At 42.8% G+C, this 24596-nt stretch overlaps 1 protein-coding gene across 1 annotated transcript in view; it reads left to right on the forward strand.

The window, feature by feature from the left end:
- The window catches only part of syn3 (synapsin III), a 112422-nt gene that overhangs the window by 6516 nt on the left and 81310 nt on the right, over positions 1-24596 (forward strand). Inside the window, exons 2-3 of the mRNA XM_069700093.1 lie at positions 4344-4855; positions 14767-14824. Of these exons, the coding sequence (XP_069556194.1) occupies positions 4404-4855; positions 14767-14824 (510 nt within the window). The 5' untranslated portion in view covers positions 4344-4403. The remainder of the gene's footprint in view (positions 1-4343; positions 4856-14766; positions 14825-24596) is intronic.

Here is a 24596-nt window from a genome sequence, read left to right on the forward strand (position 1 = left end):
CACTGAGCCACTCGTTGGCTTTCAATCAGAGGATGCTGAGCGCAGTCTGGAAATATTGAGCTTCAAATATGATTTGACCACGACGGCCACACGGTTGCCGCAATATGTGCGGGAGCTTGCAATTTTTTTTAGACTCCCGGGATATTTCCGCTATAAAGGTCTTCAACAGAAGCCGTGCTGAAAGTCACAAAGTAGTCGTTTCAGACAAATAACACAAATAACTGAGGAAAAGCAGAAAACCCGGACGTGACGGGGTTTGCGGAAATGTGGTCTTAAAATTAAAATGATCGAATTCAATGCTTCTCATCAAAGGAAGTGATGTCATATTACTGTATGGTTCAAGTTGTCAGACACTGCACTTTGTTTTTGTACGTACAGCAGGCCTATGTGTCCAATTACAACTAAAGAAACAGCATCTGAAGCTCTTATTTTGACAGCAGATGTATCCTTTGTATTCTGTATTAGTCACAGTTTGTCTCTGAGCCCTGTGGTTCTGTAAGTTCATTAAAAGATTCAAATAAAAATGTTTCTGTGATGTGCAGCATGATTATTATCACAGGAATTGATTACAATCGGCCCAGAAAAAAAAAAAACCTTTTTTTGTTTTCTTCCACTTTTTCCTTATTCCTGCAATTTTACCATGAAAAACTCACCTAAAAATCTGCAAATTTCATCGCAAATTTTTAAGAAACTCCGCCACAAAATCAAACATTTTTGATCACGAAAAAAACCTCAACGAAATCCTGGAGGAACTGTATATGATTAGCATGATATAAACTTGAGATTTGTTGTGTCCATCTGGCACCCTGTCTGCCCTTCGTACTCGTCACTCTTTCTTAACAAAGCCTTATCAGCAGGTCAGCAGTAATACAGCACGGGGATCCTGTGGATTCCTCCCAGTGTGGGTCCACATGCAGAGAGAACCAAAGCCTTCAAGGGTTTAATAGCTTCAGATACAGAGATGAAAGCAGCTTATGGGGTGTAGAGAGAGTGGGGAATGTGCCAGTGGTGTAAAGATAGTGATTTTCAGCAGACAGCTCCTTATCTGTCTGATGGGATCAAGCGGTTACCAAGAGGACAGAGCCGGCGATCTGTGGCTGTGTGGCTGTAATTGCCACTGTTTGTTGTTCATCTCTATTCTTTCTGTTTTCCAGCAGTGTTATGTAATTTGGCGTAACCCCTGCTTGTTCGCTCCCTATGAGCCTTGTGTTGGTTGACACCCAAAGATAGTTCGCTGAGGAATTCCCCTTCGCTCTGTGATGGGATGCTCGGTTCAGGCTGGAAGGCGTCTTCCATCTCCCGTGTTGGTGTTGTTCCTCGTGACAACAAACATCTCTGCTTGTGAAATGCCTCGGGGCGAAACACTGAATCCCCAAACTCAAGAATTAAAGGATTAGTCTGATCATTTTCTGTATTTGCATTACTGTCAACTCACCCCGTGTAAAGATAACTAATTACGAAGTGATACCACTGAGCGTTGTTGCCTGCGGAGCCAAAACTGATGGAGCTAATTGTTCTGTGGCACGGTGCTCCATTGTTGTCCAACAATGTGCCTTCATTAGTCTGAACACGAACTACTTCTGCATCCGATGGAAATTTCAATCTGTTTATTTTGACTGAGGTGTTTATATTGAATTTTTTTTTTTTCTGTTGGAGCTTTTAAACCATTTTAATTAAAATGGTAGGTGAATGATCGGCTTATCTCCTCCACAGTGATCTTCAGTAGATGTGGTGAGGGGTTTTCTTTACCCAGGAAAGCATTCAACGATCATCCACTCAAGTTGTTTTTCTTGGTCATTCAGGCCATTTGATCACCAGTGCATTGCTTCATTCTAAAAATGTACCAAAAGTTTGATTAGTTCACCTGAACGGTGGCCAATCATGGAGAGCTGCCACATACCAAATACAAATTCAACAATTGAACTGCTTGTCAGTCAACTGTCCAATTACGTTAAAACGGAGGGACTCAGAAATGCCTGTAATTCCTAAACAGTTCATGCAATATCAGTTCGACTTCTTGAATTAAAGATGAAAGTCTGCTCTTCAGTCACACCTTGATTGCTTCATTTCAAACATTGTAGGATTGTAAAGAGGCAAAATTACAAGAATTGTGGCACTGTTGAAGTGCTTATGTAAACCGGCTGTATTTCCTTCAGGAGATGGTAGAGACCAAAAAAAAACCCAACTTGTTCAGAAGCAGGTCCAGTTGCCTTTGGATGACACCAACGATCTGGATGATTGACGAGCTTCAGATGTCCCAGTTGGAGAGGGAATGTTGGACTGCTCATGAGAACATAGCTTAAGTCTAACATTTGTGCACCCCATGTAGACATGCGATGCAGACCTCCTGAGTGACATTTGGTCTTCGTGTTGGTTTATGTAGATGATGATGAGGTCGTTTCTCTCTTCTCTGTTTCCTGACAGCTGAAACAGAGCAGATTTTCTGGCAGCTTTTTCTGAACACCCTCAATGATGAAATGTTTCAGTTCCCACTTTGGGAACTTTCTCAGTTCTCGAGCTGCCTGAAGGCACAATTATATTTACCACGTGGCCCCGAACTCGACTCCAAACGAATACTAATGCTGTGACTGCCGGATGTGTTCGCTCAGTTACCTGTGAAGTGCGAACGCCGAGCTCAGGCGAAGGCGCTTGTTATTGTCTGGAGCTGTTGTGGAAAGGTGTCGATTCAACTTCAAGGTCACTTTTTGTGTCCCTGCTGAACTGCATTGTGTTACACTCACAGGCGTTGCTGATATTTCGCCGACCTCACTGAAATAGAACGAGGTGTATTTCACGGCTCGCTGTCTTTCCGTCTGGAGAGAGTCCGTGCTCACAGCTAAGATCAGCACGGCCGCCAACAGCAACAGCAGCATACAGTTTCTAATGGCTCTGATGTCATGTTTTTCAGCTCAGTTTCTTGCCTGCAGATGATCAGGCAGCAGCTACAACACTCCCTCCGTTCAGAGGCTTCCTGATGGTGATCGCCCCGCTACATTAACTTGTCAAGATGAAACATTTGCCTCGCATCCCCTTTCTCCTGCTGAGGGCGCGTTACACCCCTCCTCACCCTCTAACTACAAAAACGCAGCCCCAAACATCGGGCACATCCGCCTGAGACACGACTCCTCAATAACCGAGGCACTTTCATCTCATCCGAGCTCCATTCACTATGAGCGCGGCCTACTTTTAATCAGGTTTAAAGGTTCCTTTCCCCTCCTCTGCTAGTACGCTCGCGTCATTGCAGTTTTATAGCTCATCTGTTTGAATGTTTCCTCCCTGCCACGCTGGGCTCCATGTGTTATATAACCGTTTCCTTTCTTCCAGCGGCAGATATCTGCTTCACAAAGATGTGAGCTGTGAATCTCATCCAACTTTGCATCATCACTGCTGCGTCACTGAACTATTTGCCAGCGGTTGTCGTCCCCCTTTTCCCTGCCTGGGTACATTGATCTTATGCAAATCAGGTTTTAGGAGATTCATAGCCGTGATAAAAATCTCCTTTTTTTTTTTTAACATTTACTGACACCTCAGTGTTTTCCACATCTGATTGATTTTTTTTTTTTTTCCACCTGAGATCTGATGTTTGTTAATTGGTGTGAAGATGAGAAAGTGGGAAAGCATCATATTTTTAACAACTTCCATCTGTTCCATAAAATCCAAGCTGTGCAGTAATGCACTGTAATGTAGTCTGCTGAAAGCCCTGAAGAAAATTCTGCCGTTATTGTGACGATGTAATAATCTCATTTCACTCACTTTAAGAACTAAAATCTATAACGTAGCTGCATTTTTCCGAGTGTTTATCTTCTCCTGCGTTTGTATATTTTTTGGCCACTTGGCGGCAGCGCAGCAAACCGTAAACCCAACTCTGACATAAAGTATTATCTTGTTAAAAATGTAACTGACCAGTGCTGGATTTCTGGGGCAGATGTCGATATAAGGCGGTAAAAAAGATTTCGATATCGATACATCAGCCGATATTCTTTATATATCGGCCTGTACTTTATCTACACATCATTACTTTTGACAAAGATATGTAATGGCGGCAGGGTACTTTACATCTGCCTGGATGGTTGGAAACTCTGCTGATTGGAGAGGATAGAATGAACCAAAATATGAAAGTTGATGGCTGTAAAAGCCAAACAATCAGTCAGAAGAATGTAAAATGCTCCTTAGAGGTAACCGATTGACTGTGAGCTCAACGCTGTACAATAACTTCCTTCAACATCTTTCCATTGATTCATGCAGATTTAATATGTTTTATAAAAAAAAAAAAAAAGTTCAAATAGATACTGGGGTGAGATAAAATCTTAGTGTGAACGAACCCTTTCTGTCTCCCTTCGCAGGACTTCAGGCGTTCTTCCCCTTCACCTCCTCTGGCCTGACCGACCCACCAGCCCATCACCATGAACTACCTTCGCCGGCGCCTGTCAGACAGCAGCTTTGTGGCCAACCTCCCCAACGGCTACATGATGGACCTGCAGAGGCCGACGCCTCCGGGTTCGTCCACTTCCTCTCCTGCCTCCCCGGCCACAGAGAGGCGGCAGCCCCCGAGCATGCCGATCCCGACCCAGGGCTCGGGCTCGGGCTCGGCTTCCGGCCCGACCTCCGGCCCGACCTCCGGCCCGGCCCCAGGCCCGGCCCCAGGCCTGGCCTCGGGCACGGGGAGCTTCCTCAGCTCCTTCTCCAGCGTGGTGAAGAGCGCACAGATGGCTCAGAACGCCGCCGCCGCCGCACACGCTAAATCAGCGGCGGCAACAGCCGCTGAAGGCGCCTCTGCGGGAAGCAGTCAGCCGGCCAAGCCTGTGATCCGCAAACCCAAAGTCCTGCTGGTGATCGATGATCAGCACACAGACTGGTGAGCGGAAGCTTTTATGGTTGGAGCACATGTGTAGTACTTTCACATTACGCTGCATGTTTCCTAAAGAAATAAGTCGGATCGGCCCTTAGTTCAACAAACACTGAACTGAGCTGAGTTATTTGTTTCTGAGTGTCACGGTGAAAAAAAAAAAAACAGCTCCAGTTCATTTCAACTTCTGTTCCCTTGAAAATCTCCTCAAACGCCTGTGATCATCTTTTCTCACCTGTTGTTCCTACTGAGTGGAAGTTACACCTCCAGCAGTAGATGACAGATCAAACTCTCTTCTCTAAAGGAAGCTGTGTTTAAACAGAATAAGTTTTCAACAGAATAAGTTTGCCCTTCTTTGGACATGTCTTTGAGTTGTCTTTAGTTGAACCTGTGGAAGGTAGGTCAGCACAAACAAATTTACACGTACTCTATTTTTGTTCATTAAATTGAACCAGCTTGTTGTTGTTTTTTGTTTTTTTTTTAATCATTAGACCCATAGTTTGATTTTTGGGAATACATGTATTTGTTGTAGGTGAAAGGATCCTTTTTTCTTTCACAAAATATTTAAGTCCCCAGGCATTATTGTTTTTTTTTACATTTTGTTCAGTGTATTTTTGAAGCTTGGACAGAGCCGTGCTAGCAGCCTCCACTCTGGATGCCACGTTAGGTTTACTGCTTCTTGCTCAATATATAATTCACAGACTTTAAAGTGATATTAATATTCTCTTCTAACTCTTAAGAAAGAAAGTTGGTGAATTTAACAAAAATACCAAAGTATTGCTATAATTTGCTAGTTTGGAAGAAGTAAACAAATGAGTCTTTCATTGGCTTGCCTTTGTTTGTTAGCTCGTGCTAAGTCCAAAAATGATTTGGGTTGAGTTTTGTAAGGAGTGAGACTTCTTATTGTCCGTGAGGGACGCATACGTCCTTTGCTTGAGCAGGCTTGTTGCTCTGGAAAGCTGCTGGAATAAAAGCTGTATTGCCAACTAGAGGAAAGTACTTTGATGTGGAGATGACATGACAATAAAACTGCTTTTATGAGGACAGATGTGTTCATCTCTCACCAGCAGTTCATGAATGTGAGAGATGGATATGAGCTGCCTTTTGCTCCACACCGTGGAGGTATTGATTTCCAGAGCTGCAGTCACGACACGCAGCTGCAGTTTATCATGTTTGTCTTCGTGGATCAATAAACCACTCTTGTATTTCACGAATTGTTATTCTTGTTGCCTGGCATTTGCCGGTAGACCGACCTCAGCGAGGCTGTTATTAGCCGGTTCCAGCCCTTTGAATTTATCTGCAGAATTAGCTGGGATCATTACGTACAGAAACGTGTCTCTCTGCGGGGGGGAGGGGGTCAGGTCGGGGTCTAAAAATGATCACCGAATTAAAGCGCAGCGCTGACGGCCGTGTCTAAAGCACCAACATTGCTCTCAATTTTCTCAAAAGCTTGGGTGGCCTCTTTTTCTTTTAAGCCCGCTGGCTGAAATCCCCAAAAGGACCGATTTCTCTTCCCTTCTGAAATGAGTCGTCGGGGGATGATCCACCCTCAGAGCTCCTCTGAAGAAGCCTCCTCTCTCCTGAGAGAGCAGCCGCGGTTTTGATGTTTACCGCAACAAACTCCGTTACATAAATAAAGACAGAATTATGGAGGCTTTGACAAGTGCTTTTTTGTGTGTGTGTGTGCGCACGCCAGGAGAAGTTATTTCTGTCAATGACTTGACGACGATATACTGCAATCTAGTGCAACATCCCTGCAATATGTGAAATTTGTAATGCTGCGTTTTTCATCATATTTTGACGAGCGGATTTGATTCGCAGCTCGTGGTTTTGTTGTCGAGGAATTGCATTATCTTGTGATGGGTGGCAGATTGTCTTCGTTGGCACTTCCTGTTCTTGTGAACACCAAAAGTGTCCCTCCAGTCAAAAACGCGCTCTGCTTCTTGTTACTTCGCTCGGTTTGAGACTAGAAAGCTGAGTCTGAGGTGGTGAGATTACTGGAGGTAGAAGTAGGATGTTGTGACATCACAACTCGTCTGTTGAAGAAATAATTCAGGAGGGGAACCATTTAAAAAAAGCCTTTAATGTCTCATTGTCTATGTATTTCAGCCATAAGGCCTTCACCAGGTCAAGTGCAAAATGGTTGCTTTTAGACTGTTTTTTATACCTGTTGGCAAGTAGTCATGTGATCAGTATGGACCAATCAGCAGCCTGTAAACCAGTCGCTTTCCAGTGTGTGATGTGAAAAATTATCTCTTCAGACATATTTCTGTGCAGGTCTGGAGGGAATGTTTGACATTTTTTTCCCCATTTAAAGCAAGACTCCAAACAACACTGCTTATCTGTCTGTCTTAATTACAGTTTTCTTTTTTTTTTCTCAGAGCAGTTTTCAGAAAAGAAGATAAACACGTGGCATTTGATAGGACAGGCGTTCCTGTTGCTTTATCCGCTGACAGATAACTTCGCTTGTTTTAGTAGAAATGTAATCTGAATGGGAGATAAGTGGATGTTTGTTTTACAGAGCTGCTTGTTTGGCTTTTTACTCCCTAATTCACCAGAACTTTAAACATCTTAAACACAAAAGAATATTACAGACTGCATGAAATAATCCTGACAGTTTATATTGTTTTGTTTTTACTGGTAAAAGAATTCAGACTCAGAAAATGGACCTGAAAAGTGAGTTCCAACCCGGTGCTTATATTATCGAATGGTTGTTCCTATAAACTGTGAACTCCACGGCTCGGTTTATGATTTTAGGGAGCGGTCCTCTGACAGTCTGTGTTCCACATCATTATCGTCTAGTTTTAAAACTATACATATTTCAAATCAGATCAGATTTGATAACAATTTCCCTTTATTTAACTTATATCTGTTCCATGAGTAGCCAGCAGGTGGCACTGTAGTTCAGTCACAGCCTCATAGAGAACTACTCATCTGTTCATCTCAGGCTTTGAGGTTTGGACGTAGAAGTGAAGCGCTTCAACCAGCAGATGGTGATATCTGATTACCTCTGAGGTTCTTGTGAGACAGTCTTCCTCTGCTGATGGACCAGGCCGCTCAAGCAAAGCAGGATATCAGTCACAAACAGATTGAAATACTCACCCTCAGATGATTTCTCTAAAAAAAAATATATGTTAGGTGGATTTAGGAGATCTTTTTATGATGAATTATGCGCTGACAGGAGAGGATGTCCCATACTGCTGTAACTTAATTCTTCACTCTGGAAGAGACGAGTGAAAGCTGCTCTCAGCAGTGTTTTTGTTTCTCATTACTTTGATTTCATTCCAAACCAACCTGGACTGTGTGAGACATCATCCTGCACGTCTCATCTTCGAGCTGTAAGTAATAATCAGTCAGTATCCAGTTCAAGGTTTAAACCTCGGACGTGTGCAATGAGAAACACGAGGCGATGATAGTGAGAGGTGCAAAGGGGAAGTTAGTTATTGTCGTCGCTCACTGACGTGGTCAGCAGCTGCAGCAGCCGTTTTTTTGTGGTTATTAACTTGGTGCTTCATTTCTGCACTTTGCATCAAAAATGGAGCTTCTTCTCAGAGATTAAATCAATCAGATATCAACACACTGAAATAATGTGATTACACTTTCAGACAATATAATGTTAATTCCTGATATCCATCACAATCTGCTCAGAAATCAAAGAAACTTCTTTAAAGTGCAGAACTTAACTGAGAATCATCACAGTTTCTTCAGCATCAAAGTGATGGTTGTCCACATCCAAAGATACATTGGAAACAGGATCAAGGGATCTGCGTTGGAATAAAATGAAGAATTTGACTTTACTGCCTCGTCAGAGTTATATGAAAGAAGCCCTTTGTATTTTCTTTCATCTCCAGAGCCATCCTTTCTCTGATGACTCATTTCAAAGATCTCATCATTGGTAAATGTCAGCTTTGAGAGTGTCTGTGATTCTGCGGCTGCTTTAACATCACTGAGGTCACAACTCTCAATGTTCTCATGTCCACACTGACATCATTAAAAAAAAAAAAAAAAAAAAGAAGCTCAAAATGTGACTGTAAATCTGCGACCTTTCTCTGCCTGTTAATATGAGAAATGCCACGGAGTCTCAGAGGCCATTTCAGATGTTACAGGTAGATCCTGAAGCAGCAGCTGAACAGTTAATGCTCAAATAAAACCAGTAAAAAAAGCCGACTATTTGGCTGCTGCTTTGGCAACGTGTCTGTGACATGGTGGGTGTTTAGGACACCTTGAAACCTTCTGTTTGGCAGCGAAGTCCAGTCACTGCGGCTGATTTATGAACATTAGGGAACAGGTCCACTCTATGCTGCTTTGCTTTTGAAATCTTTGTGTTGAGTTGCTCAAAGAAAAAAAGTTTCAATCGCACCGGCCAAATTTCTGACTTGCTTTATGACCCTGTAGTGATTTCCAGATGCAATCGTGGTTTTATTTTTTGAAGCCACACGCGTCCAAAAGTCTTCCAGCGGCCACTCTGAACAGATGTGTTGTGTTTTTCATACATTTCCATATATCAACATTGATTTGATTCTATCTGCCTGTCACCAGCAGAGCTGCTTTATCTGGAGCAAAACCTGTGACAGCACAACTTTGTTATACTGGCAGATGTTCAGCAGAAAAGTAATCTCAATAAACTGAAACCGTCCACCACCTTTTCTCTCACCATCCAGTGCAGCCGGGCGTTAAGTACATGATTTCAGGCTGCACTCATCCCCAGACAGAAGCTCTTCTGTACTCTGACAGTTTAAGCATCTGTCATCAATGTTTTTAAAATCAATGAACACATGACTAAACGTAAGGTGTGACGTGTTTCTCTACGAGGGGCAAGTCGTCTTCTGGTGCAGCTCCTACCACCTCTCTTTGTTCACTCCCTCAAAGCCCCGTTTCTGTAAACACGTCAAGCATCGTCTGTGATTCACCCCGGATCTCCTCCACGGTGTCCAACAGCGCCACTTCAGCTTGAATTCATTTTGAGGAAATGCAGACGTCTAACTGGTCAAAAAAAAAAGAAATCGGTGTAACACAGATGCTGATGTTGATCAAGTGACTTAACCTGTAATCTTTACTCATGACGGCTGTTGTTTTACCCTCCGCGCTCTGATCTGTTCACGCGCAACAGGGACAGTTTCCAAACCCTTCAATCGCTCCTCGTACTGTTTTGGATATCACTCACTGCTCCCGTCAACCTTGATAACAGCAGCAGGCAGTTTGTGAACGCTGTGATGCATTTATTAATTTCCTCAAGAGTTGGTTGAGACCAAAAATTTGCAAACAGTGTGGTGGCTACAAACTCGGCTCCGCATGAAAACAAATGTCGAAAATCTAATAAAATGGAAACGGTTTGCTCAGGTTTGCCTTGTAATCTTAAAAGGAAACTTAAAACCAATCAAAGCAGTCTACAGTTAAAAGTGTGTCCCTCTAAATGATCCAACCTAGAACGGGCACCGAAATGAAAAGGCATGACTTTTTTCCCACCCACATTTCTTTAAGACTCGCGCCTGCTCAGACTCTGATTGGCTCTGATCCCGATATGCTTTATCTAACCATCCCACTGCTAATGCCTAAACGTAACCCTCGAAGAAAACAAGAACTTGCCATTCACAGCTCTAAAAGGAATATAGGTGAGAAAAAAACAAACTTGGAAGTACTTGAATTTTGATGAACGTATTGTATTGATTTTTGCGAAGCTGTTAATATATTAAATATGATGCCAGGTTCTCAGCTTGATATAATTAAAAATCTTTTTTCAAGTTTGTACAAGTTCAACTCTATTTAATTTTTTTTTTTTTAACATTTAGACCTTGAAGTATATATTTTTTCTCATTCATTGGACCATGAATGAAATAAAACATGTTTTTTTTTTTTCATCTTCAGAAGCTTAAGAAGTCAACTTCAAATCTTTTGCCACAAACTCAAACCTTTTCCAAAATATCTTAGAAAATGAGAAAAAAAAAAAAAACATATCTTCACGTTTGAGAAGATGGAATTTATTATTAAATAAATACCAAAAAGCTGCTGATTAATTGTCTGATGTTGTCATGTCAGCCTCAGGAACCTTTCCTTGAGCTGTTGTGGTGATGTCATACAGGTTACTCATCAGTTAGTCCCGTGTCTCTGAGTAGCCCTGACTAGAGAGTACAGTGAACGCATCAGAGTGTGAGGTGAGGCTGTCCGTGCGTCCGTCGTGCGTGCGTCCGTCCGTGCGTCCGTCCCTCGCTCGCTCCCCGGGGCTGAATTTCCTCCTGGGCATTCCAGCGGAGAGGGTGAGGTCTCCGGGGAAACCCTGCTCTGCCCTGACAGACTTGGCCTCCAGCAATGACTGATGCACAATAGCAGTACACAGCACTGAGAGCATCACCGCAACCACCAACACTCCCTCCTTTTCTGCCTCCATGTCTCTCTCTCTCCTTCTTTCCCTCTCTTTCAGGCTGACGTGAAGGACCATTTGCCAAGTAGCTGTCAGTCTATTTGCACTCCGTTCTGAATGATATGAGCATCTAATTGCTCAATTCGGCCCGGCTCCAGCAAAAATGTTTACTTCTTCATGTATGCAGCAGAGTACTGTGAGATTCCCGGGTTGCCCTGAGCCATAGGAAGAGAGGTTTTCATTTCATATTTTGTCTCCAGACAAAGCAGGGAGCCTACACGCTGGCAAGAAGAAGCAGAAAATCCTCTCGCGGCATTTGTTAATCCATGCTGCGTTGCACGAAGAGGGCAAAAGTTCACAAACTGCAGAGTGCATGCTCTAGCAGGCCAACATCACAAAATGCTGAAACTATTTCAAAGAGTACTTAAAAGGTGAAGACAATAATGTACATATGTATGGAAACTTAATCCCGTTATCTCAGATTTGAAGGTCCAGCGGTCCATACACCGTGACTCTGAGACGGCTGCGGTCAGATTTTGAAGAAACCGACCGGGATGATGCATCTTCTTCCTTTGACAAAATCTAACAGGAAGATTCTGATGGTTTAAAAACAGTTCACACTTTAGACTATCCCAGCTAATAATTTACTCTATGCCCCTAGTTTTTACGCCTTGCCTCTTCATTGAGGATTGACCAATTCCCCTGGACTGTGGCCAACTCCATTGTTAGTGTAGGCAGAGCAGACCGTCATGCGCCTTCATCTATCCTCATCGATACTAGCTGCGTCTCTTTAACTCACCGGGAGAGTCTAAAAGTCTCGGTGTGCTTAGAATAAAGTATTTGTTGGAAATCCAATATAGTCCCAAAACTCCTGTCTAGTGTTGAAATCTGAGCAATAAGCTGGGCCTGTGGATGGGAAGGGAAACGTTAGCCCTTTTATCACTGTCGGTACCGCCTTCACTCTCCTCGTTTCTTTTGTTGTCCATCGGGTAAAAGCTGTCGAAGGCACCCGGTAGTATTTTTGAAATCACTTCTATGGAGGTTCCAAGGGAGCTGAGTCGATAGTAAAAGGTGTCGTGAAGACACCACGACTGGTCAGAGAGGATCATCAGAATCACAGGACCTCCTCCACAAACCGGCCGTAGTTATCAGCCAAGCTACTTTAGCACCTAGAATCGTTTTATTTCTGGACTATTTGATTGATGGCAACCTGCAAAACCTGCTGCGGTCAATTGAAGACATGTCTGGTTGCTGATGAAAGGATCCAGGGAGCGTGTGTTGTGTTGAACATGATGTCATGGCGGTGTGGTGCGGCGTTGCCATAGTAACGAAGCCGCATTGAGGCGGTGCAATCCGCTCTGGACAACGAAATCTATTACCTGGCACCGAAAGCAAGTAGAGTTGAGGCGGTACTGGAAGTGGAAAAGGGGCTCCTGTCGTTTGGGTTAAAATGACGAATGAATTAAGTTTAGGGGTCATTACAATTATACTCATGCAGATAACGTACTGAACAATTGTGTTCGTGCTTACGCAAAAGTAATGTTGGCTATCGGTAGGGGACTGAGAACAAATAACGGTTTCCCGTGTTTTGTTGATGTGTATACAGTATGTTGTTTTGGGACACATGCTTGTACAATTGACAACCTGGTTCGCATCAAGTACTCGAAGAAGTACCCCCGATTTTTTTTTTTCATAAGTATGTGACCCTTTGTAAACGCAGCAGTTTTCACATAACATGAGGTTCGGTGGAGCGGACACAAATAGAAACAGTGATAACTGTTCAAAAATGAAGCCCAGAGGGGCCGTTTGGTCTTGTCCCCATTGCATGACTCATCCGCGTCCTATTAGTGGTACACAAAAGAAGTCACATATTCTCATGGTAAAAAAAAAAACAAAGAAAGGAATTCAGCTTCACGGTGTTTATGTAGTGGGTGTGTGCAGAGACGGAAAACCCAGAACCTCTTAGCGGAGCTGAAAGTTTACATTTGAACACGTGTAAAGCTCTTGTTCAAACCAGACAGCCCAGCGGCCCGTAAATTAAAATCGATCACCCGAAGTGACAACATGTTTTGCAATACCTTGAAACGCATAACAGTCATTTTTAACCGGTGAGCCTGCGGGTCCTCCTTCATGCTCTGCGGCAGCGGAGGTCCCGAGTGACGGGGCATTGCTGTCTAGTATGTAGGTCAGCCATCCTGAAGATTCACGGCTTTTAAAATTACAGAGAACGAGACGGCAAAGGACCCGAAACAGCTGGGACATGTTAAGAGCAAGATCCTCCTCAGTGACCGTAATGAACGTTAATGAACGGACCTAAAAGGACAGATGTCGGCAGATGGAAAAACAAAGGAGGCCGGCGTGGGGAAGTCGGGCGGAGGAGGACAGCGGCCTTGTTTAGTCAGAGGCTTTGAGAAAAATGGTGCAAAAGGGAACTGCTGTATGTTTTTGTGCGTCGAAAGGGACTGAAACTCCCAAACAGCCTGTCCCAGTAACCGAAGGCCTCCAGCATGTAGCCTACATCCTGAGCTACTCACGGCTCCACCCTGGAGCCGTTGACAGATTGTGAACTGTCCCACGCCTGCGAGGGGTGAGAGTTCAACGCCGAGGCCCATGCAACACTGGGACATGGCTGAGAAGACCAAAGAAAATAGACGGTCAAAAATATGATCTTGAGAATGAAAATCTGAAGTATGCCACCTAATAATGCTCTTCAGTTTTAGATATGTAGTGTCAAATTTACACTCATCAATAATGGTGAGTTGTATGTTTAGTGTTTTCCTGAAAATAAAACCACAAAAAGTAGAATGAAACAACTTTGTGAGTCTAATAAACCGATCTTGGCATCAACAGGATACAGATTTTGAAATAAAGTTTGTCATCACCATGACTGAAGATAATTCATCTGCATCACCTGCTTAGTTACTCCTATTACTTCCTACCATACTGCTGCTGCAAATCGGTAACACAATAAAGATAGAAATTCAGTGGTGCACACACACACACACACACACACACACACACACACACACACACACACACACACACACACACACACACACACACACACACAATCAACAGAATATTTCAAGGAAAGAAATCGGCACAGAGGACTATCCCTCAATCAGTGAGTTCTCTTTATTAAAGGCACTTTATTTCACTAGACTCTCTTTGCCAAGAGATTCTGTTTATTTGAAGCGTTGCAAGGTCAGATTCTGTAATCTTGGAAAATGTGAGTCATTATTTTGCCTACTTGCAAGGTATTTTGGAAGGTCTGTTGAAATTTCAGTTCTCCTTCCATCAAATAAACAAAAAGATATTTTAAGGTTGTTTTGACTGTTGGGAGAGTTTGGAGCACGTACGCTGCACTGCAGGGCAGGAATCCACATATTGAAGTGCACACATGACCTGAAGACACACAAATCAATCAGCATTGTGATTTATGCTCTCGTTTCCACTGCAGAAATGCCACATGTGCAGAGCACACACTGTTTAAAATACTCCAGTGTGTTTGAAAAGCATATTTTTGTCCGCTTTTTCACGGTTTGTCTCCTTTTTCATGCAGGGCCAAGTATTTCCGAGGGAAGAAGCTGAACGGAGAGTACGAGATCCGAGTGGAGCAGGTACAGCATTGCTTTTTATGAAATATTTGAATTGATCATTTTAAAGCTGCAACATTTCCTTTTCGTTTCATGTTTAAGTCAGCCTTAAAATTTGTATAATTATTTTTGGATTATCTTCACACGTTTTTAGTCAGAGTGCAGAAGACTTGCCAATGACATTGATCAAACACAATCATTTTAATAAATAATTTGAATTTATTAGAGAAATGCTGTGGTTGGCTAACTGACAAGTTCAGAAATGAAGAATCGACAACAGTCTGTACCAAATCAAAAATAATGTCCGCTTCCCTTGCCGAGCTCTTAATTTGTCTTCATTAGAACAGAGTGTATTATCATTATATATATTATTTATACCATGTATATATCAAACACTATCCCGCTGATGAGTCTCCTCGTGAAACTCTGTCATAGACAAACTGAAAATGGAGGCTTAGACTCCGTCCTGACTCTTCAAACCAACAAGCTACATTTACAGAAATGCTTTAGGAATATGTTTATTGACCTCCTTGCTAAGAGTTGAAAGATAGCATTGGTCCCACTCGCACGTCTGTGCATTAAGCATGCAGCTAATAGCCAGGAGGTCTTAAGCTCACGGATTCAAACATTATATCGCATTTCTTTAGTGGAGTGGAGAACCTATAATTAGTGGTTTTGTGAGGAGTTATGTGGTGTAACGGAGTGTACTTTCATTTATTACCGTTCGCCACACAATGAAATTTGCTCGGTTCAGTACACGATGTGATGCAAACATCTGCTGCCAGTAGTCTTTACATGCCCACATACGCTGCAAGAACAAAACCAGAGTTTCGTTTAAGTTCGGGAAGCTGCACTTTTCTTAATGGACATTTTTTGATTTGATTTCTTTTATACTTTGCTTCTTTTATACTACAGCTCTTTTCTTACTGACAGTTTACAACATTTTGGTGTCTGAACTGTTACAGTAAGAATCAAGGCCAAGTAAGAACTTTTCAATATTAAAATTCTTTGAAAATATTTTTTTTTTTTAAGTTATACATTATTATCGTTTTCTCTGCTGTACCAAGAAAATTACAGAATTGCAACTCAAAAGCCGAGATTCATATTGAACCGTAAATGATGAGTATTGTTACACCCCTGATATCATTGAACTGTTTCCTCCTGAACTATTAACTCCTTCTTGTTAGCTGTTTCTGCCGTCTTCCAATTTCTTACGCCAATATTGGCCTAACTAACCACTTCCTTGCTGTAGCTCCAGTTTTAAGGAGTAGAAGTATCAATCTTCTTATTCAACTTTTGGCAAGAAAGCAAAGGAGCCAGGCTCCCCAAAATGTCGACCTATTCTTTTAAAAGAGCTGCCTAATTTTAATTCGATGCAGTTGTGACAATATTTCATACAGTGTGCACAGAAATATGTTTATGTGTCTAGACGTCCCGTATTTACGGTGTTTAGATAGCATCTAATTTACCTCAAAGAAGTCTTCCATCAGACTGTACATGTGCAAGCCATTGTTGAGACTGACGCTGCCTTTGAAATGGAGTGGTGGGTTTTTATGGGAGAAGGAAAAGGGACCACAAAAAGCTGGACGGGTGATTTTATAGCCTGTTTGCTCGACTCTCTACTGTTGTGGTCACATCGTCTTTCTGGGATGGTGTTGGAGCTGGAGGGGGGCGAGACTTTTCTATGATACGTGATTTCTTTTTTTTTTTTTTGTTAAACCTTGCGGTGTCATAGCTATTGAACCCCAATAAAATCTCGACAGAGTTAATTAGGCATCTTAAGTTGAGCCCCCACAAAGCTCAGCAACAGCTTCAGCTGACCTACTTAGATCTTGTTGGACCTTCCACTCTTTCCCAGAAGCCCCTCTGCATTGATGATAACAAGCCAGTCGCTAATTGCCTTCAGCAGCCAGACTCTTCATAGGCTGTTTGCGCACCTCGCTGAGAGCCTCGGGACGATGGAAACTCGATCTCTGTGTGAAAAGTTAGCGACATGCTGAGATGAACCCTTTTACGGCGTGACAATAAAAGCAGAGGGGCCCGTTGCACCCTCCTCCTCTCTCCAACCCCGCTCTTGTTTGGCTTTTAACATCGGCACCCAGCGAACATTTTGACATTGAATAGTCTTTTTACAACGTGCCTGCGCCAGTATTGAAACATAAGGTCAACTTTAAGCCGATACCAAACAGCTCCTAGGGCTGACTTTCTCACATCTTTGTCCCTCTCATATTGTGATTCGACTGTATTTGGATGGACGCTCGTCTTGGCCAACGCACGCTCGTTGTCATCTGTCATGTTAAGCTCTCTGAAGCAGAGCTCAGAAGCCCCAAACCGACAGAACTTGCCTGCTGCCATATAAGGTACGATCTTTAGACTGAAGCACAGGCTCACCACAGCATGTGATGCTGCAGTGGGGAGACCTGATGGCAGCCGGGATGAGACCAAGAACAAGACTTTGATTGTAACTATGATATCTCTCATCCACCTCTCCCTCCCTCAGCCGCTGCCCCCGTGGCACATTTGTGGCCGTTATTGTGGATTATTATTCCCTCTTATTTACGTGACCCACTTTTAAGTTACATTTCATAGACGCCTCAGGTCCTGTGTCCACTGGGTAACCCTTTTTTATTAATTTTTTTATTTTGTATTGCTAAACAGTTGCTTGTGGGAGCGCCGGTGGTGGTTTTCTTTGTGCTCCTAAGTGACGAATAAAAACATGCTCTTTCTTAAAATCACAACATATGCTTAGCAGTACTTCTTGAAGCTCTGGGTGCCAAAAACATGCCAAGCATTGCTCACGGTTTGATCTGTAAGACACCTTTGGCACCTTTTGGATGCCAAATGAAAAACAGCCAGAAGTGTGGAGGGAGGTTTCCTTCTGTGTGTATCTGTAACTTCAGGGTCTCTCGTATACTTAACGTGGAAAGAGCTGGGAGTTGTATATTCATTCGCCTCTGTCAGTTAGTCCCGGGTGGGCTGAAAGCAAAGTTAATGTGCACTTACATCAGGTCAGTGCTCGTACATTACGAGTCTCTTGAGTCACTGAAATCACGAGGTGCAGAAAAACCGACAACACCGAAGCGGCATTAATCACTGTCACACAGTTTCCTCTCATCTTCTTTATCTTCTCATAATATCACATTTCTGGTTATATTTGATCAAGATTAGTAGCAACTGTGCGAGGCTTGTCTCAGGCGTGGCTGTGCTTTGAACTAAATGCTGAGTGCGTGTAATGTTTACCCTGATAGTTTACCCCGCTATCAGCTTGTTAGCATTAGTGTCGCGTTTTACTTCGATTAGGCATGACGGGTACGGTGCCTTATGTTTAGGTACCAATGATCACTTGGTTAGGTTTAGAGAAAGGTCATAGTTTGGATTAAAGTAGGTCATTTTACCTAAGTGACGAAAATGACTGAACATACGTTATGCAATTTCCATGTGTTACATTATATAAGTCATTTGCTGATGCTACTTAAACGTTGAAATCCACATTGACTTTTGCTGCCTTATGAACTCAAACGCCTGTTTCTCAGGTGGAAATCCTTTGTTTGTTCCACCTCACCACCCCTGACCTCCACCCCACGCAAACTTTATCACTCTTTGTAATTCATCACATGACCTCCTTCTTCGACAGTCGGCGAGGCAAAGCGTAACACCTACACGGTATTCTGGATGGCGCTGACACACGATACGGTGCTGCAAAACCTCTCAGTTCAACAAATTAATCCAACAAGTATTTTATTGTTTTCAACTTGTCCTTTGCAAGAGAAAACTTGTACTGTTTGTCCTTTAAAGTTTACATAGTCTCACTTTCAAGGTTGACCCCAGCCCCTGACCTCCCTGCATGTTATTTCCTTTGCAGATATTTCGTCAGGGAGTTTTATCTCATTATAAATACCGGAAGATAATTCCTCCCATTGACACAACTGATTTGTTACCTGAGCACATACAGTATGCCTGCTGCTTCCATTTTGGACTCCGAGTTGTTGGGTTCATTCAGAAGAATGCATTCCACAGATCTCTGGAGCTTACAGGATTAGGCATCGCCTACAATGCCTTCTGTAAGCCTTTGAAGTATCTTGGATGTGTGCTGCCTGGTGGCAGTGCCAAGCTAAGAGCCTCCACATCTGACATATACGTATTGCTTATTGGCATTTTAAAACATTATGACAGTCGACAGTAAAAAATTTGAAAATGTTCACCAACTGCATTGAAAGTCGATCACCGACATAATGACGCCCAAGAAAAAGCTGGCAGATAAACTGCCTGTTTACTACCCACAAGTCATAAACACTGCAATTTACACAATTGGACAAATTAAACAGAGCTGAGGAGGTCTGTTGTTTGTAAAGGAACAAGAGAGCAGTTCTTTTGGGTTCCCGGCCCATGTGTGGTGCAACATCTGCTCAGCAGGCGTATGACCTCAGCGCTGTCCACGCTCCTCTCTGCTGTAGTCATGGCAGCTCACAGGCTGTTGGCTGCATGTTATCCGTACCCTTTTTTTGGCCGGTATTCGTCCATGTCATAGGGCATGTGGGCCGAGCTCGCTCACGACGGATGATTTCATTTGTTGCCGATCCAGCTGCTCTCATGCCTTCTGTCGCTCCATTACATTTAGCATCTGTGTTACATTTCAGCATTTAGTGCCACAATGGATTATTTCACTGTTGTACAAGGTGGTAGTGATTAGTGGCAAATACTTTCTCTGTGGTGCAGATGAATAGTCCACTGGACTTCAGACTTCTCAATTGCATCAATATGTGATTGAAACAAAACTTATCGAGAATTACAAACAATTCAGATGTAGTCAACACAAAAGTATCTGCCCTGTAACTACTGTGTGTTCCCCATGTGCTGAAGCAAATCACTGCAGTCTGTCCTCTCAAACTGAATAGCCCTCAGTCATGTAACTATAATGTGTCAACTCACCACAGGCCAGACAGCGTGGGACTAATGTAACAGGTACATTTATGTAATCATTTATACTCAAAGTTGTGTTTCATGCAGGCCTTGGCTGGTCAAGGTTTTTCCCATTAGAGCAATAAAAGAAGCAGAAAAAAATTATATTTTCACGTGAAAGGAAACCACACAATAACCGCCATGGGGAGGAAAGATTTTTGTCAACAGCTTTCCCAATTTGGATGTCCACTGAGGACCAGAAAAATAACAACTGTAATTGGAACCAGGTCAGCGTTAAAGGGAATATACTAGGCATTTGTTGGGAGGACAAATGCAAGTTCAGTTCGGCTAATTATAGTTTAGATCTGCGTAAACATTTCAGGGAACATCCTTTTTTCTTATTTGGCCTTCCTGGCCTCCCTGTAATACCTGAATGTGGAGCTGCTCTTTTTCATAAGCATATCATAAAGTATACTTTGATTTAAGTTATTTGATGTTTATTATTTTTAATGTCAATTTGTTTTTGTATATGACTTATATTTGTATACATACCTCCACAATATAATATTAGTATAATGATGTATTTCCATCTAGTGTAGAATTATCTAGAACGTCAGTCCCACTGACAGTTTCACTGCCTTCATTCTTACACTTAAGATGACACTTCAATTGTTTTTATATCTTTTCATTTCACATTCAAATAATTTATTTTATGATTTCATTTGTTTTGACCTTTTTTTTTTTTTTACTTTTTTTTCTGCTGCAATTGTAAACACAAGCAAACACACTGTTGGTCATTAAATTCAGCCTTTTCTTTTTGTTTTTGTCTTTGCGGCCATGACAAAGTTGCAAAGCAAAGTTTGGGTGCAGCGTGACTGCTACTTTCAAGTTGTTTTTGCCAAAGGACAGAAGGTCCTGTTCACAATTTGACTCATGACCAAACAAAAGGCACCTTAACCACCTGAACCTCGGTGACACGGGTTAGTCCGACTCTAAAAATACTCGCAAAAATTCCAGATAGGCTGCTGTCAAGCCGTGTTTACTGTTCTGTCCACAGGTTCACGTGGCTTGGCAGGAAGGACAGAGTGTAAACAACACTGCAGAAATAACTGACACTTGCCCGTAAATTGCTGTTTCCTTGTTCCAATATTGCCTTTCATCACAATACTGCCCGTCAGGTATGAGTTATTGTCCATTAAAATAGCAGCTAGTGTTGATTTAAATGCCATTTTGAAATGGATAAATGCTTTTCCATTACCTGATCTTATGTGGTAGAAAAAAAGAAATATGTTGGATATTCCCAGTTTGCTTTGTTTACTGTAAATAAACAAATTATGTAGCAGTGGGAGTGGCTGTAGCTGGCAGAAACTCAAAACCTCAAAACCTCAAACAATGGAGAAAAAAAAAAAAAACGTCGTTAAAGAGGACTCGTTGAGTTCAGCTTGATCCACAGTTGAACTTAATCCTACTCTCCAGAAACTAACTCTGTCCTTACAAGCAGCTCGGCGGAGAATCCATTCTTAATTCAGCCTGAATGCAGGTCAACAGATGAGAAGAATCAGCTCTGGGGGCAGTTGTCCCATGTATCACTTCCTGTTTTCCTTTCCCAGGGCAAGAGCTGCTCCAAGACAACAAGTGTCTGAATGTGTTACCGTGATGGTAACCATGGTGCTGTGAAAAGCCTCCTGTCCTGGCTTCTGGGCCTGTGCCCCGCACCAGCCACTTCATCCATTTACTGCCCAATGACATCGGCTGTTAGCACTGCTCTTACCCTTAACCAGCCAATCAGAGATGGTGTGGAGTGCCGAGCTTTTGCCAAAATGTTTGCCCGCTCTCTGGGTTTGTCTTCGTTGGCCTCCGTGGTTGGGATGGGATTTGTTTGGAAGGTGTGGTGATGTGTACATGTAAAGGGAGTGTCATGAGTCCAGGGTGTGTTACGCTGTTTTGGCACGGCATGCGCTGCTGAGCACACAGATGGTTCTGTAGGGGGACAAGTATCAGTAGAGAAGAGCTGAGCAACGGACTGGAGCCAAGTACATGTCCTTGAGGCACACTGAGCGTGAGTGGTGCCTTGTTGTCTCTTAAATAAGATTATGTCATTTACTCGCCCCCTGCTCTTCCTCTGAGAGTGCAAAACAATAAATAAAAGAGGTGGGTGTTTTTTCTTTCTGTGTCTTGGCAAAAAAAAAAAAGAAAAAAGAAAAACAGTTTTGTTATGTTGGCACATTCTTTCAAAGACTCCCCCGTACAGAGTTTACATGGGCCGCAGCACTGGATGAAAGGGAAATTCATATCTGAGAGTAACGCTGATAATATTCCCTTTTTATGTAGATGAAAGCCCATGTAAAGCTCAGTAAAGCAGGCTTAAAGTCTCAAATGACGATCACAGCATGAGAATGCGTAGATAGAAATTGATTTAACTTGCTATGCAAATGATCAGGAGCTGGGTTGAGTAAAGGGTCAGCTGCAGGATTTGCTTCAGTCTTCATCCATGTTGGCGTTTATGAGGGCTGATCTAAGCCGTCGCTCTGCCTGTTCATTGAAGCACACGAAGAAAAAGCAGCTTATTTCAGTTGTATATTGTTGTGAGGCTGTCACATTATCTGCTGTACTCTTTATTGCCCGAGAAATAAAGTTTCAGGAAAAATCGAGCATAGTTTTAAATTCTTACTATTTCTGGTTTAAGACTGGCTGATCTGGTTTGCACTCATTGGTTTAAAATAGATATGGTTAATTTGTAAGCAAACTCTTTCCTGTTTATAATATTTATAGTGACGTTGACACTTGATATTTGACAGCCAAAGTTTTGTAAGTTCATTCTTGGGACCAAGTAAACATTTGTGCCAAATTTGTAGAAGTCCCTCAAGGTGTTCCTGAGATGTTGCAGTCCCAGGAATGGGAGGACCATGCCCTTTGACCTTTCACCCCCAAAATGTTATCAGTCCACCAACTGAAAGTTTGTGCCAGATTTGAAGAAATCTCATCAAGACGTTCTTGAGATAACGCAATAAAACAGACGGCCAACTTAAAATACGTAATGCCTCCAGCTGTGGCTATCGCCGTTACGGAGGCATTAAACATTTGACTTGAGAAGCTCTGAAGCTCTTGGTTGATCCACCACATCAGCTATCAAGAAAACGAAGTCATCGCGCTCCGTTGGGTGTTAGCAGTATAAAAGACTGATCTTGACCATCTTTGCAGTCCAAAGAAAACTCTCCCAAAGTCTCGACAAATGCTTCATGCAAATATTTCAAATACAAACCAGCAACGAAGGGTTTCTTGCTCTTACATTTCTTTATCCAGCCAGTCCAGGATTTAATCCATCAACTCTCCAGTCACAAACCTATTTCTTCGATTAGTTGACTGCCACATACCATCAGCCATGTGCTGTACATGTGTGCAGGGCTCAAGTCCAAAAGGAAGTATATCCTTTTCAGAAGTTTTTCTACCCCTCTGTGTTCTTGGGAAATGTTTTCACATCAAATTGGGTCTTTAAAATCACTTTTTCTTAGATATAAAAACACCCTCTTCATCTTCAGATGTAGCCTGTTTGGTGATACACATTGATGCACTTCCCTCTGAGGGATTAATAAAAGTATCTGTCTATCTACCTACCTACCTACCTATTTCCAGTCATTTGGGTCAAGGCTCTCCAGCTGTGCTGACACACATGACAACTGAGTTTTTCTGTGTCCTCAGTAGCAGCAGGCAGCAGTCATGTGACATTACCAGCAGAGCTGATAAACAAACTGGCCTCTTTGCTCTAAGTTTAACACCTATGTTCCACTTTCACATTATTTCCCCTCTGAGTAAAGTGTAATCGTTACACACGGCGAAACGAAGCAGTGAGTGACTGGATCTGGTCCACAGCTGACTCAAGATTAGAGACCTCACAGACCAATGAGACGCAGCCAGGCTCTCTGTGTAGTGTTGTGTTTGGTAGTCGATCACGTCACGTCAAATTGAATTTTAGTTTTTCCACAGAGAGTCAGCAGGCTACTTGTTTAGGGCCCATTAAAGCCACTGCATTAGTGTCATGTCTCATACTTGAAGGCGATGTGAAGACTAACAAATGGCAGCGTTTCATGTCTGAGGTCAAACCGGCTGCTGTTTCACGTCCCTGCAGGGCGTCCTGTACCTGCAGCAGATGGAAGTTTACGATGACGCAGCCTGACCTCGACACAGACCAACTCCTGTCGGGGAACATGGGATACGTGTGATCAAACAGCGCGTTCGACTGACTGAAAGCGTTCTCTGTGAGCACTCGGCAATCCCCCCCCTCCTCTGAGGTAGCCTGCTATTACCAGGCCCAAATTCAGAAAGACGGGTCTGGCTACGGTTCATTGGGGAGTGTTTCCAGTCATTGCATGATAATGGACCTGGAGATAAATTTAAAGCTATCGGAGCAGCCTTTAACTAATCAGAACACCATATGACGTATGTTGCGCACAGAAATTCACCGAGTAGTACAACAGAGACCCCAATAACAGCAGAGTGCAATGCAGTGGCAGTAAATTATTATTGCTGACTCTGCAGACTCCAATTCCTGGATATTTGCTAGCGTTGTTGTAACTGTTTGTATCTCTTCACCTGGTTCAACCACCGCCGCCATTGTTGGAACTACATTTAGAAACAAACACTTTGACTTTTTGGGAATCATTCCCAGTCGTTGCATCCTTCTGTGCGTACAGTTCAGGTTAATTTTAAACTATTGTAGCGGTCTCAGCTGATCAACATTGACCACCACATGCGACAGACTGGCCGAAACGCTACCACCACCACTTATAAAAGAATGCTTGGCCTCAACTTCTTTAGCTGTTTGGTCCGCCTTTCCAAGTGGGCGAGCGAACCTTCATGCAAACAGGATTTCCAGACTATAATCACAGCAAACATGAAG

Source organism: Brachyistius frenatus, unplaced genomic scaffold, assembly GCF_029030835.1.
Source record: "Brachyistius frenatus isolate BFR_SWC_R1_liver_20210118 unplaced genomic scaffold, ASM2903083v1 Contig_32, whole genome shotgun sequence".
Classification (NCBI taxonomy): Eukaryota; Metazoa; Chordata; class Actinopteri; family Embiotocidae; genus Brachyistius; species Brachyistius frenatus.